The sequence below is a fragment of the Chelonia mydas genome, chromosome 10 (assembly GCF_015237465.2).
Source record: "Chelonia mydas isolate rCheMyd1 chromosome 10, rCheMyd1.pri.v2, whole genome shotgun sequence".
Lineage (NCBI taxonomy): Eukaryota > Metazoa > Chordata > Testudines > Cheloniidae > Chelonia > Chelonia mydas.
Window position 1 is genome coordinate 82,526,871 of NC_051250.2, and position 15,632 is coordinate 82,542,502.

At 50.9% G+C, this 15,632-nt stretch overlaps 1 protein-coding gene and 1 long non-coding RNA gene across 4 annotated transcripts in view; one reads left to right on the top strand and one right to left on the bottom strand.

Moving 5' to 3' along the window:
- RASGRF1 (Ras protein specific guanine nucleotide releasing factor 1) overlaps nucleotides 1–12,246 on the bottom strand; it is a 100,145-nt gene extending 87,899 nt beyond the window's left edge. Inside the window, exon 1 of one of the 3 annotated variants that reach the window (XM_043524707.1) lies at nucleotides 11,367–12,246. In XM_043524707.1, the coding sequence (XP_043380642.1) occupies nucleotides 11,367–11,642 (276 nt within the window). In that variant the 5' untranslated portion in view covers nucleotides 11,643–12,246. Of the gene's footprint in view, nucleotides 1–6,000; nucleotides 6,137–11,366 lie in introns of those variants that run through there. The other 2 variants (XM_037911190.2, XM_043524708.1) reach the window with 2 other exon arrangements.
- On the top strand, nucleotides 11,469–15,324 carry LOC119567220. The gene is made up of 3 exons (XR_005227130.2): nucleotides 11,469–11,600; nucleotides 14,144–14,486; nucleotides 15,233–15,324. It is a non-coding gene; the product is annotated as an uncharacterized LOC119567220 (long non-coding RNA).
- The last annotated feature ends 308 nt before the right edge of the window (nucleotides 15,325–15,632 follow it).

Sequence of the window (15,632 nt, forward strand, 5' to 3'; positions counted from 1 at the left end):
TGGTGACCTGTTACCAAGCCCCTCCCTGCTCCAGTCCCCACTCCAGGGCATTCTGCAGAGAGCTTGCACCAGATCTTTGCAGCCCTTATGTTCTGCTTCAGCCTTTGGGTGATAGAGGGTGCATAGGCCTGCTGGGACTTAATTATTGCCCGACCCTGGAGTGAACCCCGCTGCACAAGAGTGAATTTCACCCGGTGTGAATTTCATCCTAATTGTTTCCTTTGCTTTTTGTAGTAACACAATATTTAGTTTTGTTTTAATGTTGATCAATTTCTCCCTCTCTCTCTGGGGCATTGATTCCCAGTTCTGGGTTCTTTCGTTTGAATTCTCCTACCTTGCTCTGATTATTGTGCTGATTTCTACTGCACTGGGAGTCTGGGCAGTGCTTTCTACCGGCAGGTTAGGGCTGGAATGAAGATGACAGGAGTGCTTGTGTGAATGGTTTTTGCTCCCTGGGAGACGCAGTGATGATGTGCTTAGTTGCCTCTGGAGCAATGGAATGGAAAAGCTGATCCCCTGCGTCTCTTTTTTATGTGGTAAATGTGAATGTCAGCGTGAAAACCTATCCAAGCTCAGGTGAGCAGGTAACACTGCACTCAAACGACTGCTGGGAGCTAGACAGAAAGAGAAGGCCCCAAATAATATAGAAATTCACCTTATTGTGGGTTTGAAAATGAAGTGTGTTAATATGCAGGGTCCTTATTCTTCATTAAAATAGTCACTGGAAGAAACTTATTACTCTTATATGATGTCCCTACGCCTGGCAATGTTTGACATTCATAGTGCAGTAAAAGATTTATATAATTAATATTCTGATTGCTGTAGCATCTCAGCCTCTTACAAGCAATCTGCAAGCCGGGTATGTGCCGCCGAGTGAATACAGCAGAGGGTGTCCTGGAGTTGCCGTGGCTGCGCTTGTCAGGGACGGTATCGTTCTTATTCGGGCAATTTGGGTCTCTAACAGCAGGCGTTAGAGATCTATCAGATGAGAATGTTTGAAAAAAATGGAAGGACTGACATGACGGTCCTGGCTCAAAAGCAAATAGGGAAGTCTGTGACTTCGTAGGTGAAAAGCTTAATACGTTCAAAATTCCGATTTCCTCTGGATAAATTCAGGTTTCTAACACTGACTGGCCTGAAGCTGAGTTTCTGACAGGCTCCCCCTATTGCAGTGGTCTTGGCTAATGATGCGGGAGCCTAGAAAAAGTTTTAAATTAAAAGCTTTTAAATGTCTACAGGATATCTAGCATGTGATGGAGGTTTAGGCCAAGGTTCCCAAAGCCAGGTGCCTAAAGTCAATGGGAACAGCTGCCGGCTCAGGAGAGGCAATGGACAAAAGATTTTTTCCATCAAATTTTCATTTTTGAAAACAAACCCCCCAAACTTGTTGATTTATTCAAAAATTTTCAGTTTTTGCTATTTTTATGACTTTTTAAAAATCAAAAACATATTTTGTTTATCAGAAACCAAGTTTTACTGAAAATCCAGTCTTCAGTAAATGACACATTTCAATAAACATTTTGATAATGATTTAAATTATTTTGATAAAAATGTTGATTATAATTTTGTTTAAAAAAAAAAATCACAAAATCCAAACAAATCACATATTCCCAATTTTTTTTAAAATCAGGCCACTCAGTTAGGGGTCTAGCTCTGGATTTTGGAACCTAGCATTCGTCATGAAATTGTGAAAAACTTTGCCTTAATCTTTTGGAGGAGGGTTCTGGCCACGCAGCCAGGAGCAGTCTTGGTTGGTTGGTCACATAGTCACTTTAGCAGCTTTATTCCATCTTCCCTAAACTCCAGTGTGAGCTGGCACAGTAATAACTGTACAAAATAACTAATTAATGCTCCCTGCACTCCTGGGAGGGGGCGTGGATCGTTTTGAAACTCCAAGGATGTAGACTCAAACAATGTTTTGAATAGGTGGTAACATTTTCAGAAGCACCTTGGTGACTAGCCAAAGCAATTCTGTACAGTTATTAATGTCACTTGTCACTGAGATGCTCTGGAAAAAGTCCCGTTTTCCTCGTTGTAGCCATGGAACAGGAAGATTAAGAGACTTGTTCAAACCTATGACACCCTGGCACCCCAATATTCACCCCGTCATGCAATAGGATATGTTTTGTACAAAGTATGCCTTGTGAGGTATCATTCTAAAAATCTTGATCTGCTAGATAGTAATATCTCGTTGGATTGTACACGCTATCGTCGTATGAAGTTTGGCGATGTATGTGTTACTGAAACACGTTGTGAGGTTGAACACACCCATAAGCAGCCTTTCAGGTACAACCGTAAAAAGGCCAAACAATGTTAATGGCTCATGGAGGAAATGCACACAGGCACAAGGGTTACCCCAGGAACTGAGTACAACAGAAACCTCTCCAAGATAGCACTACATTATGGGAACTGTTTGACCCAGGTCACAACAAAAGAGCTTTCCAGCAAGTGGAAAATGACATCATGAGGGACCTCACTCTCCCTGCAACAACATACCTGGAAACACCTGAGGGGCAAGGACTGAACTGTGAGAAATGATGGTCCCAGGCTAGAAGGATTTTTAGCCAGTGTATGAAAACCTGGGAAAGTCAAGGCAGCTTGAGCCTTAAGCCTCTGCCAGCCTGTTTATCACCCAGAGTGAGAATTTGCTAATTCATATCCTCCTATCTAGTATGTCAAGCTCAGTTTGCGGTTTTTGTTTATTTACTAAGGTAATCTGCTTTGATCCGTTTGCTATCCCTTATAATCACTTAAAATCTACCTCTTGTACTTAATAAACTTTTTTTTGTTTGGTCTAAACCCAGTGTCTGGAAATCATAACTGGGGGCCGGGGGGCAGAGAGCTGTTGCACATCTTCCTCCACATGGAGGGAGGGGGTGAACTTCACGAGCTTACGCTGTACAGTTCCCTGTGTAGTGCAAGACGGTATAATTTAAGGTTTACCCTTCAAAGGGGGGGGTGCACTTGAGTAACTGGGCAGTTCCTTAGCTAAGCCTTCCCGTGCAGAGCTGATCTCAGCACTTGTGCGAAGCTGCAGCTGGGTGTGTCCCTACCTGTGTGTATGCTGGTGAAAAAGCAAGCTTGGAGAGCTTGGCAACTTGTCACAGGGAGCCCAGGCTGGTGGGTCAGGTGGGCTCAGTGGTACCCCAGTTCCAAATGGCACCTCGGGGAGAACACATCACAAAACCCACCTAGACATCCCTGTGTCAGAACTGAGATTGTAACCATTGTGTTCCTGATGCCAGGCCTGTGCTCCGACCACAACTCTCTCTCAGCGCCAGAATGAGAGGCCAATGGTTGTGCGTGTGAACAGAGAAATGGCAAATGGGCTTCGCAAAGCTGGGAGAGCAGAATCTGACCCTCCTGTGTGGCAGAGACAGGCAGGAGGGAACAAGCTGGGCCTGAGCAGGGCCAAGTCCATGCTCTAAGATTTCCCAGTATCAAAAGTAAAAAAGACACAAGAGGTGAAATTCAGGCCTTGCTGAAGTCACTAGGAGCTTTGCCATTGATTTTAATGGGGCCAGAATTCCATGGAATGGATTTTTATCCCAAGTTAATAGCAACAGAGAAAATAAAAAAACCGAATAAATCTTAACTGTTTAACGGCAGAGGTTACACATACGCCAGAAACACAAGGCCAAATTCCCGGCAGCTCTAAGTGGTGCAGCTCCACTGACTGCAGCAGAACTGGGCCTATTTCCACCTGCAGAGAATTTGGCCCATAATATTGGCTGGCAAAATATCAGGAATCTGGTGAAATCTGCACTTAATTGAGGGCTCAGGGGCATTTGAGTGTCTAATATTGATGGTGCGATGAACAGATACACTTGGAGCTGCATGTGACAGACGGGGAAACTGTGCAAGAAACTATTTTAATTAAAATGTGATTTGCATTTCTGATGATGTACAATAGGGAACTGTATTGATCAAGGCACATTTGAATCCTTTCTTATGTCAGTGTTTCGAAAAATGTGCCCCTGATTGCTTGTGGTAAATTAGGATATTTAGCAAACCCTGCACTGAACAGTTCATAAATACAACACATTCATTTGCTCTACTTCCCACTGCCAGCAGCGTGGTTTTGGATTCAAGGTGATGGTTGTAAATGGCAATAAATCTAGCTTTCGGCTTGAAACGTAACTTTGCCTCATATGTTATTGTTTTTCTCAGTTGTGTTACGATTACCACTGAGAGAATAAATTATAAGACTTTAGATTCTTTTCCTGTGCACAGAGAGCCAGCAAGAAGACTGATTTCCTCAAATTTCCTCGTTATTTGGACTGACGTGACAAATTTGGGGGAGAATTTTTTTACTCTGTGGATTGGACCAGTCACTGCAAGTACTAGATGTTCTTTCGTCAAACTTTCAGTTCTGTTGCCTAGTTGTAATTTGTCTCATACACACACACACCTATGCTACCCTTTGACTGGATAAGCAGAACTTGTATTATCAGGAGGACTTTTAAAAAAAAACCCTGGAGCACAGACCTCTCAGAGAGGGATTGCAGATGAACAGGATCAGGGTATTTTCGAGCACCTGACTTTCTTTCCCAAAGCAGCATGTAGACGTATCATTTCCTCCTCTCATTCCCACAGAGCAGCAGCATGCGCGCACCCCATCCAGCTTATATGGCCAGACCCTGGTCTGCCTTGTTGAGTTGCCTCTGCGCAGGGGCTCTGCTGAGAGGTTCAGAGTTTGTCCCCTGCTGTGTTAACCTGTGCCCCGTCCCATGGACGCTGCATACCAAAACTGCCCCGAAGGAGCGCTACAGTACCAAAGCCAGGCCCTCGGCAGTTGGGGATCATGCCAGAGGTGAGGCTGCCACCACACAGAATTACGAACAGCACAGCTGAGAGCAGAGTGCACCATCTCCCCGCCCCGCACGCCCCGTAAGTCTAGGCCCAAGGGTCTCATCAATGCTGGTCTTGCTTCTTCCCTGTGTCTCACTGCAGAGCCAGGTGGGCCTGGGGACATTGCTCAGGGCTGTTGGACGGTAGGGGCCCGACTCACCAGCCAGTACACCCCTCCTGGCTAGGCGTGAGGTAGCCGGTTCCCCTCCTTTTGTAGCCCCTGCTGACAGCTGCTCTGACCTGCAGTGGTCTCTCCAGCTGGGTCACATGCAGTCTCACCCCCTCCAGAGCAAGCCAATAGTCCAACCAACAACCCGCCATCCATCTCACGAGGGGCCTTTGGTCAGACTCTGGACTTGGTAGTCCTTATCCCAGGACTGGGGGGGTTTCCAACAGTCCTTACCCCAGTCAGGGGGGTTCCGTTCCACCTTCCCCGCTGCCTGGTGGGGGACCCTGGCCCGCCCTCTCTCCTGGGTTCCAGTCCAGAGACCCCTTGTTGTCAGGCCTCACCAGCTTATTACCCCCTTGCTGCTCCTCTAGAGCACCTGCTACCCTGCCCTGTCTCCAACCTTTGCCTCAGCCTCTTCCCGGGCACGCAGCGTATCAGACGTGCTCTAAGCCGGCGGCTCTCGACCTTTCCAGACCACTGTATCCCTTTCAGGAGGCTGATTTGTCCTGCGTACCCCAACTTTCACCTCACTTAAAAACTACTGGCTTACAAAATCAGACATAAAAATACAGAAGTGTCCCAGCAACACTGTTACTGAACAACGGCTGACTTTCTCCTTTTTACCATACAGCTATAAAACAAATCAATCGGAATAGAAATATGGTACTTACATGTCAGTGTATAGTACCTAGAGAGGTATAAACACGTCACTGTCTGTATGTTAGTTTGCACTGACTTCGCTAGTGCTTTTTATGTAGCCTGTTGTAAAAATAGGCAAAGATCTAGCTGAGTTAATGTACCCCAGGAAGACCCCTGCGTACCCCTGGTTGAGAACCACTGCTCTAAACCTTTCCCTGGAGAGCTTCTTAGCATGGCCTGCCCCCCAGCCGGGTCTGCTGCAGGCCAGTTCTCTCTAATCCCTTGGCAGGGCTGTCCCTGCCGGCCCCTCCACCAGTGTGGAGAACCCGGGGCAGACTCACCCCCTCCAGCTTTCCTCCCCATCTCTCTTGGGCTTCCTGTGGCAGGCCAGGCTTCCTCCAGGTGTCTGCCAGCAGGACATCTCAGCTCCCTGTCTCCCACTAGGCTTCTCTCACTGAGAGAGAGTCAGGGCTGCTCTCCTTCCTGATCAGCCCCGCCTGACCTGGGTTCAGCCCCTTGAACTCCTCCCTCCAGGCTTGACACCTCTTGCAGGTGTAGCAGGGCAGGACTGATTGAGCCCACAGGTTCTCGTTAACCCCTTCTGGCCTGGGGTGGGGTTGGTACACCCCATCGCAGGGGCCATTGCTGCCAGACAGCTGCAAAGCGGCACACAAACTCTGCAGGTGTCGTGTGCAGGCTGGATGGCTGTACACGGCTTATCCAGCTCCTGCAGCCAGTGCAGAGCGAAATTCTGTGGGGCCCCCAACTCTTGCTTCAGCTTGTTGCAGGAAAGGGACAGAAATGAAAGCGCTACAGAGAGCAGGAAGACAGCCTCTCCTCCGAGACACTGGTGGAAATGGCTTCTGCAGTCCTTCTAACCACATGCAGTCGATTCAGCCAATCAGGGAACCAGAACAAATCCCATGTGATTCCAACCAACTGACCAACTCAACTCAAGGTTTACAGTACGTAATGCAAAGCTTCCTCAAATTCCCACGGCCATCCTGACAGGGGAACAATCCACGTCATGCCTGGCACAGGTCTCACAGATGGGAAAATGGCTCCAGCTAGACAGTGCACGTCCATGAAACCTTGGATCTGAATGTCAAGTCAAGGGTTTGGCCCAGCACCACCCCTTGACTCCACGCCACACGCGCTCAGGTAACAGATGCGGAGACAACTGCTGGCTACAAACAAATTGTGCTATTGAGAGGTGCACAGCCCGCAATCCGTGTCGGACCAGGGCCAGTGCAGACAGGCCAGCGCTGCACAAAGGACAAGGCTCAGGTTCCTTTCTGTTGCCCTGCTCACACACAGTGATGCATAGACAATCAAGAGAGTGCCTTGAAAGAGGAACTCATCCCTTCAACTGCTCCTTTAGCACACTGATGAACTCAGACCATAAACCATAAATAGCCCTACAGCGACCCTAAATACCCCCATCTGTTTAGCCCATGTGGTCTCTCCTATAGAACTCAGTAATCATGAGCATAACATCAAGTGAGATTACTTGAAGGAACTGAATCTACTGATTCTACAATGCTGAATCCTAGGATGAAAGGGCTGCCCCTGGAGATGGAGCTTTCCAGACAGCTGGCTCAGTCCGGAGCTGATGAGAATGACCACAACTCACTGCCATCAGACTGAAAGACCAGGCTGGCTTCTTCCAAACCGGCTCCCCACAACAACAATCATCAGTTCAGAACACACAGTAACTCAGGAACGGGGCATGGATGGAGAGAGAAAAGATCCCTCTGAGTAGTCTCTTTAGAACAGACCAGGTGCTCAGAGACTCTGGGGATGAGTGGGATAGCTAGAGCTGGGCAGAGAAACTTTGATGGGACCATAGTCTGCTGGAATACATGGTTCAGCTGAAATCAAAACACAGATCAAATCAATTTCACTGGAACTTGTTTAGGGAAAAATTGGGGGGAAATTAATCACAGGACATTTTAACATTTTGGGAATGAAACATTTTGATTTTCATTTTGAAATGGCTTTTCCTTTTGTCATTTATGTTGTATTATATTCGATATTATTATAAGGTATAATACAAAAAGTCAAAACACAAATGATATAATTTTATCAAAACAAAAAATGTTTTGAATGGCCCAAAACAATTTCACAATGATTCAGAATGGAGCCATGTTCTGAAATCTCAAAATCCTTTGTGAAACAGAACTTCCGTCTTCCACACGGCTCTGATGATAGCTGTCTAGATAGATAAGTATCCATAGGCAACAAATAAAAAACAACCATATCTAGTGCTGGAAAAGTCTTCAGCACTTTTCCTTTCAAATTAGTTTCAATGATCTATTATTAGAATGGAAAGGAAAGGCCTGTGTCCCTGGAATATGGTTCTGTTCAAGGGGTGTATTAAGGAAATATTGCATTCATTTTACAGACTTCAGCTACCTTCCTTTTTAGGAGCTGCAAATCTCAAATCTTGCTAGCCATTTTCTTCTTCCACTGCCTCTGACAGAACATATTGCAGATCCAGAACACAACTATGCTGCCATTTACCTCATCTAAAGCGCTGATTAATTCATTTACAAAGCAGTAGGCCTTCAACTGCTTGAGTAGTTTTATATAATTGTTTGCCCTAACAAATTATATGACAGTATGGGCCAGATCCAAAACCACTGTAAATCAAAGTCGTTTCACTGACTCCGAAGTATTTACGCTGGATACAGGTTCGGCAGGCGCTTACTACAGCATGTGATAACAATCTGCCTTTTATCTTTAGGATCATTTTTCTAGGTGCAATTTGAAATCTGAAGAGATTTTGACATTCTTATGTTAGGGCTTAACGGATCTGAAGCTCCTTACAACAAATACAAACAGTGATAATGCAGCTAGCCAGCACTGTGTAAGAGCAACTCGATGTGAGCAGGACTATCTATAGAGTTACGTTCTAAAGGGAGGTGGGCTGTTGTAATTGGTACGGCAGTGTGAAAACCCCTTGAGAGCTGATCACACTCCATGCAGGCTAGATACAAGGAAGCCAGGCTCCTACCTTTATAAATATTTGAGAATAAAACTTTCCCTTTTGCTCAGCCTTGCAAACTGAAAGAAGGCCCAGTGACTGCAAATGAGGGCATTTCCATTTGTACCCTAACCCACGCTGGAAAGGTTTCCTTCAGCAAAATCTGCCAGGGTGTGCCAGGGCTACAGCATAGACTTACTAATGTAACATTGCTATTTCCTGGGTGCTGAGCATTCCATCTTCATCTGGAGACAGTTAGGCACGGATTGACCACCAGAATATGTCACCTTTTAAATCTTCCCCTGGGGGACCCAATCCTGCACTTCTGAGTCAAGCCGCTCTCACTGCTGTAAGTGAGAGTTCTGCCCGAGGAAGAATTATGTAAGAACTTCAGGACTAGACCCACAATGTATTGGGATTCTTGTCAATGCACAGACTTGACATCAAATGACGAGAAATGAATCCTTATTGACACTTCTGAGATGCTCGATTGTATGTTCTCGACCTCAGGTGTTGACCTTCCTGTGCAGTGTCACTGAAAGGATATAATCTGAGTGGTGAATGCCATTATAATAAAGCAGTTACTGCCTACACCATAGAACAGAGCTGGCTTGGGATACATTTGTCAAATTCGGGATGTGGATTGGCATTCACGGATTTGAAAACACTTTTTTGCTCCTGTAGCTGTAGAATTTGCATTAATGTCTCCCTTATGGGAGACATACCACAATTCAGGCAGATGATATCCTAATGGGCACACTGGAAACACGTAACGCTTGATGAAATGTTATCTTACGTGAGAGTCTCGACCCTAAGTGCCTCCAAGATGGCGGGAACCTAGCACAGGACCTTTTGTTGGAAAAACACGTAGCGAGTCTTCTGACGTGTAGTACCGAGACAAAGCTCTGGTGACAAACATAATGGCCCTGAATCTTCCAGGGGCTTCCCGCGGGCCTCTGGTGTGTCAGATGTGATTCTGCACCACATATTTGCACCTGCAGCTGGGCACCCAAGATTAATTATGGCTGCAGCTGACAGCATGGAGACATCTACTTATCTTCCTGTGTGCGTAGCTCCGGAAGGCAGATGTCAACACTGCCGTGCGTGCCCACAGCCAGAGCACAACATAGCCTGTGCAAAGTCAAATGTTGGGCTGAGGCCTTTGAAAAACAGTGAGGCCCCGTATGTCCACAAATGCCATGCACTTTATATCGGCTGCCAGCCAATCTGCAAGCCTGGCGGGGAGCCGCACAGAGGACAATTATTCACTTTTGTAGAGTTATATCTGACATCATGCTTTTGTGACAGTTTCCCCATCTGCACAGGTGTAAACACTGCAAGGGCCTGATCGGAGTCCACTGGAAGCCGTGGAAAGGCTCCCGTTGACTTCAACGGGCTTTTGGACCAGGCCCTGAACTAATGCAAAGGGCAGCGCTGGGAAATAAGTGGGAAGGCCCGCTCCTGCACCAGCTCCTGGCACGGATTCCTTGGCCCCGCAGGGCTTCTCCAGCCCCACGCTCCTAGGTATTTTCCTAACACCGTCAGTGGTTTTTGAAACACCCTCCCCGGAAATCACATATTTGCTGCCATGCCCTTGTTGGCCCCCCCAGCTGTCCTGGACCAGGGCCCATCGCACCTCTGGGTTTGTGCCCCGCCCGGCACAAGGGAGCCCAGTCTTGGTTTGTCCCTAGGCACCAAGGGAACGCACATGATGATACTCGTCTGGTGCCAGCCCAGCAGCACCCTGCGCTGCACAGCGAGGCCCCGCGGCCGGGCAGGGACAGGGGCCAGCTGCGCCCAGGGCGCATCCCCAGCCTCCCCCCGCGGAAACGCGGCTCCGGCGCGGATTTTGCGTTGGGGGCAGAGGGGGCTGCGGAAGAGCCGCTTCCCCTCGGCGCCCATCGGAGGGCGCCGTTGCGTTGCAAGGACCCGCCTAATTAAATCCGGCTGATTACCCATAATGTAGGGGAAATGTTCTCCTGATAGTCCCCAGCTTAACGCTAATTAATTAACTAGCCACTGCGGCTCCGTAGCGCCTCCAAGAGCCGCCTGCCGTTTGGTGCATTTCGCAGCGCGCTCCAGCCTGCTAATGACCAGCCGGGGGCCAGAGCTCGCACCGCAGCGCCCGCAAACCCGCCGGCTCTGCGGGCACGACGGACACCCGGCGCTGGGCACAGCCCGCTCCTGGCCCGGCCCCCGCCACTGCAGCTCCCGCGCTACCTGGCGCGCTCACCTGGCTGCGCCAGCATCCCCGGCAGCACCGTGCCCGCTCGGGGCTTTACCGACCGTGCGTGCACACCGCCTGTACTGCACACACGCGCACGCCAGATTGCACACCTAGACACACTGTGCTGCACGCCCTATCTTGCACACACACGCTACAGTGCAGGCGCGCGCACACTATGTTGCATGCCTGTCATTGCACGCCGTATTGCACGCGCGCCCTGCGTTGCACACGGCATTGCACACGCACGCACTGTTTTGCACGCGCACACCGTATTCCACACTCTATCCCAGGGCTCCCTGGCAGCCTGGCCCTTGCGATCCCCGCCCCGGGCGCTCCCTAGCGCGCTGCCGGGGTGCCCAGGAGCGGTCCGTGCCCGGTCCCTGCCCACTCGCCCTGTGCGGGGCCGGGCCCGGGCCAGCCGCAGCCCCCGCCGCCCCGCGCCCTGGGGTGGCTGCGGGGCCCCGAGCCGCCCGCCCAGCCCGCGCGGCACCGACCTGCTTCTCCAGCGAGTCCCTGGCCGAGAGCCCGGGCTTGGGGGAGGGCGCGCGGTCGCAGGCGCTGCCCTCCAGCAGGTAGAGGCCGGAGGGCCGCGAGCTGGAGTCGCTCTCGAAGCAGAAGAGCATGTTCTGCAGCAGCGCGAACCACTTGCTCTGCCATTTCGTGTTGTCGCCGCTGCGCTTGCTCAGGTAGCCGCGGCGGCTGCCGTCCCGCTTCGCCAGCAGCCCCAGGTAGGCGACGTGCCCGTCGTTCAGCCGCATCCCCTTCTGCATGGTGCTCAGCCGGCCCCCGGCGAGCGGCGCCCGGCGCCCGGCCCCGGCCGGCGCGCGGGGACGGAGCCCGAGCCCGACGCGGCCCCGCTGGGCTGGCAGCGCGGCTGGATGCGGGAGCCCCGGATCCTGCCAGCGGGGGAGTCATGTGATGCGAGCCGAGCCGAGCCGAGCCCAGAGCGGCAGCATGGACCGCGCCGCGCACGGCCCGCTACGGGCAGGGGGGACCTGCCGGGCGCGCAGGCGGCCGCGTCTCCATGGCAGGGCGGGCGCGGCCAGTGCCGGGCGCGGGGGGGGGGGTGGTCAGGGCAGGCGGGTGCCCGCAGCCCGCCGGGGCGGCCCCCGCTGCATCGCGCCCGGCCCCGGGCTCAGCGCGTCCCACGCGCACCGCGAATTTCAGCGCCGCGCGCAGAGCCCCCGGCTCCTGGCCACGGGCGCGCAATTAGCGCCCCTGGCGCCGGGCCCCGCGGGACACGCTGCCGGGCTGCGCCGGACCCCAGCGGCCCCGCGCCGGGCGAGCCCTTCCCGGCCCCTCGGAGAGAAGCGCGAGTGTGCGGCCAGCCGCGTCCGAGGCGGGCGGCGGCGTGCGGCGGCGGCACCTTCACGGCGGAGCCGGCGGTATTTTTAGCTTCTCCTCGCCTACACGCTCGCGTGAAAAGTACAGGGACGGCTGCGTCTCCCCGCCCGGGAGCAGAGACGGGAGCGGGCAGGCGCTAGCCCCGCAGCGAGATGCGCAGCTTCTCCTTCAGGGGCAAGGAGAGCGCGCAGGCCGGCTGCAGAGCCCGGCGGTCCCTTGCGAGCTGGGGAAGTTGGGCTTGGATTTGAAGGAGGCCGGCCTCTTCCATCGCCCCTCCGTGCAGCCCTCCCCCGAGAGCAGAGACGTGCACGGGCTCGGGAAGCTCTCCCGCAATGTAGGGAGTCTCACTGATTAATGGCCCAGTAATCTGTTAACCACTAACCACCGCCTGTGGCTACACTGTAAGGGGCTTTGTGGCCTGGCTGGAGTAATGTAAACAGTTTCCCACCCTGAGCTCTCAGCTTGAATAGGAATCTCCTAATCCTGGATCCTCCCAGGCTGGGGTAATGTGAGACCAACCCTCTGAACGCCAAAGCATTCTTGATCCAAAAACCTCCAACCCCATTCCCTGTTGTCTTTGCTCCTTTGCTTCCCATCACAGCCCCCAGGTGATATTCCAGGCCACCCCAATGGTTTATTACCAGTTGAGCACAGGAACGGGTGGAGGAGGGGGAGAAAGGGAGACCCCTCTGCTTATTTCCATTGGGCTAATTTAGTTTCCTGCAATTCCTTCCTTTTGGCCCTTGTGTACTTGCGGAGTGGAAGGAAATCACAGAAGCAGCCAGGCGAGAGCTGTGTGCAGGGGAAGGGGAAGGGGAAGCTGCAGGGTGTTATCCCTTCCCTTTCTGGCCGGCAGGAAGGACAGGGCTCTGCCAATGGGTATCATGCTACTCCCCTACACGGGGGCTATGGCACCAAACTCTGCCCAGCTTCCCTAGATACCATGGTGAGGGGCACTATAGTAAAACCTACGCCAGGCAGAAATTTCAGTTCCCTGAGTGGAGTGGCAGCTGATCGGGGGCAAGGGGGATGGAAGAGGGGCCTTCCCAGCACTGCACCTGTGCAAAGTCAGGTGTTGGCCTGAGGCCTTTGAAAGACGGTGAGGCCCCGTATGTCCACAAATGCCGTGCACTTTATATCGGCTGCCAGCCAGTCTGCAAGCCTGGCGGGGAGCAGCACAGAGGACAGTTATTCACTTCTGTAGAGTTATATCTGACATCATGCTTTTGTGACAGTTTCCCCATCCGCACAGGTGTAAACACTGCAAGGCCCTGATCGGAGTCCACTGGAAGCTGTGGAAAGGCTCCCGTTGACTTCAACGGGCTTTTGGACCAGGCCCTGAACTAATGCACCTGCTGCTTGAAAACATGGCTAAGCTGAGGAGGTGGACAGGGAACCCCTGGCCCCCGGCCCAGGGTGTGACCTAGCTCCCATAAGCAGGCACGAAGGGAATCGGGAAAACTATGTTAATTTGACTGAAAATGTTGGAAGGCCTCCAAGGACTTTAATGAGGTCACAAATTGCCATGGTAACACCGAGGAATGGTCTGGGCAATAAGAAGGTTGTTCACATTTGCAGGCACCGAGGAACTGATTTGATTGGACATTTCATGTGACCACACCCTTGGTGGACATGTCTAGTGCCCCACGGGCACCTTTTGGTGTTTGGGTCTGGAGGAGTGGCTTTGGCAAGCACATCTAGGCTACAGCGACACCCTTGGGGAAACCAGAGAGGACATCGTACCTTAACCACAAAGACAACGCAGGCTTCAAGTGCCTGCGATACCTTGTGTTATCCCCCTGCCCCAGTCTAATATTCCCTAACATATGGTCTTACCCTGTCCTAGGCACTCTCCAGCATTTAGCTTTGTCTCTTTGTTTCCAGTCCTGGCAGTCACAATTTACTCAAGTGCTTTGTACCATGACAGGCTGAGTGTCACGCAGCTGGGGTGAAAGAACTGGTGGCTGAACGTCAAACATGCCAGCAAAAGATGAGCCCATGTGTCCAGCAGCAGCAGGCCGGGAAAAGAATAATTCACCACACCAAGAAACTTTGATTTGTTTTCTATCCTCTCTCTTGTCTTCTACGTGAATTAGCCAGAATTAATCCCAGCTGCTGAGGAAATGGGCCTGCCTCTGCTCTTCCTTACTCCAGCCTTATAGTGCTGTAACACCAGGACCTCCTGTGGATCTGCTTCCAATTGACAGCTGGAGAATCAGGCCCAAGCTAGAATGTTTGAGTTGATCTTTCTTTCCACCCAAAGGAACAGGGTGAGTTGCCAGGGCATTTTACTGACGTCTCTAACTTACAAACTTTATGTAACTGCTGGAAATGGCCCACCTTGATTATCACTGCAAAAGGTTCCCCCCCCACCACCACCACTACCCTGCTCTCCTGCTGGTAATGGCTCACCTTAAGTGATCACTCTCTTGTTACAGTGTGTATGGTAACACCCATTGTTTCATGTTCTCTGTGTATATAAATCTCCCCACTGTATTTTCCACTGAATGCATTCGATTAAGTGAGCTGTAGCCCACGAAAGCTTATGCTCAAATAAATTGGTTAGTCTCTAAGGTGCCACAAGTCCTCCTTTTTGCGGATATAGACTAACACGGCTGCTACTCTGAAACCTTTATGTAACCAATAATAAAAAGGATTTTTTTCCAGAACAAATGTTAATTTCTTTCTCTGTTTCCAAATATTTTAATGGCAATGTTTTCTTCTCTCTCTCTGTCCTTAATCAACTTTTAAAGCTCTCTCTTGCGCTGCTTGCTCATGATAGCAGTCTAAGGCCAAGGCCTGGGATTTCATACTTGTGCCTAAACTTACGTTATTTTTATTTGGAGAAGCACCTAGGGGCCAGGCTCCCATTGTATAAAAACAGAACAAAGATGGCTGCTGCCCACTCTAGATCTGTAATGCATTTTCCCAGTATGTTATTTGGAAGGAATCATTCACCCAACCCAGCTCTAATCCACGCCCTGTGTGAAGCTCATTCATGTATTTTTACTCACAGTATGTTCCCAGGCCTCCAGTCTGAAGTCCCACCCATATACCTGAGAAAAAGTGCAAGATGTAACAGCAAAGATGAAAAAAGTGCAACACCCATAAAGAGCAGGCCCTGAGCTGCCGTCCCAGTGCACAGGACAGGAGGAGGAACATGAGTGGTGCGCAAAGGCCCAGGACAGAATCCCAGGAGAGACGGGCAGGTAATAACAGAGCTGTGGCAAAGGGAAAGGGCCCCGCACTGTATATTTTCTATACAGCGTGTGTTTCAACATACTGCAAAGAGAAATGGAACGCTGCCTCATGCAGCTCTAAAGTACATGTTCTGAATGGTTTGCAGGGCCAAAGGATGCGACGACAGTGAGGTGAGTAAGTGGTGTTTGGAGCATTGGCCAAGGCACCAAACCAAG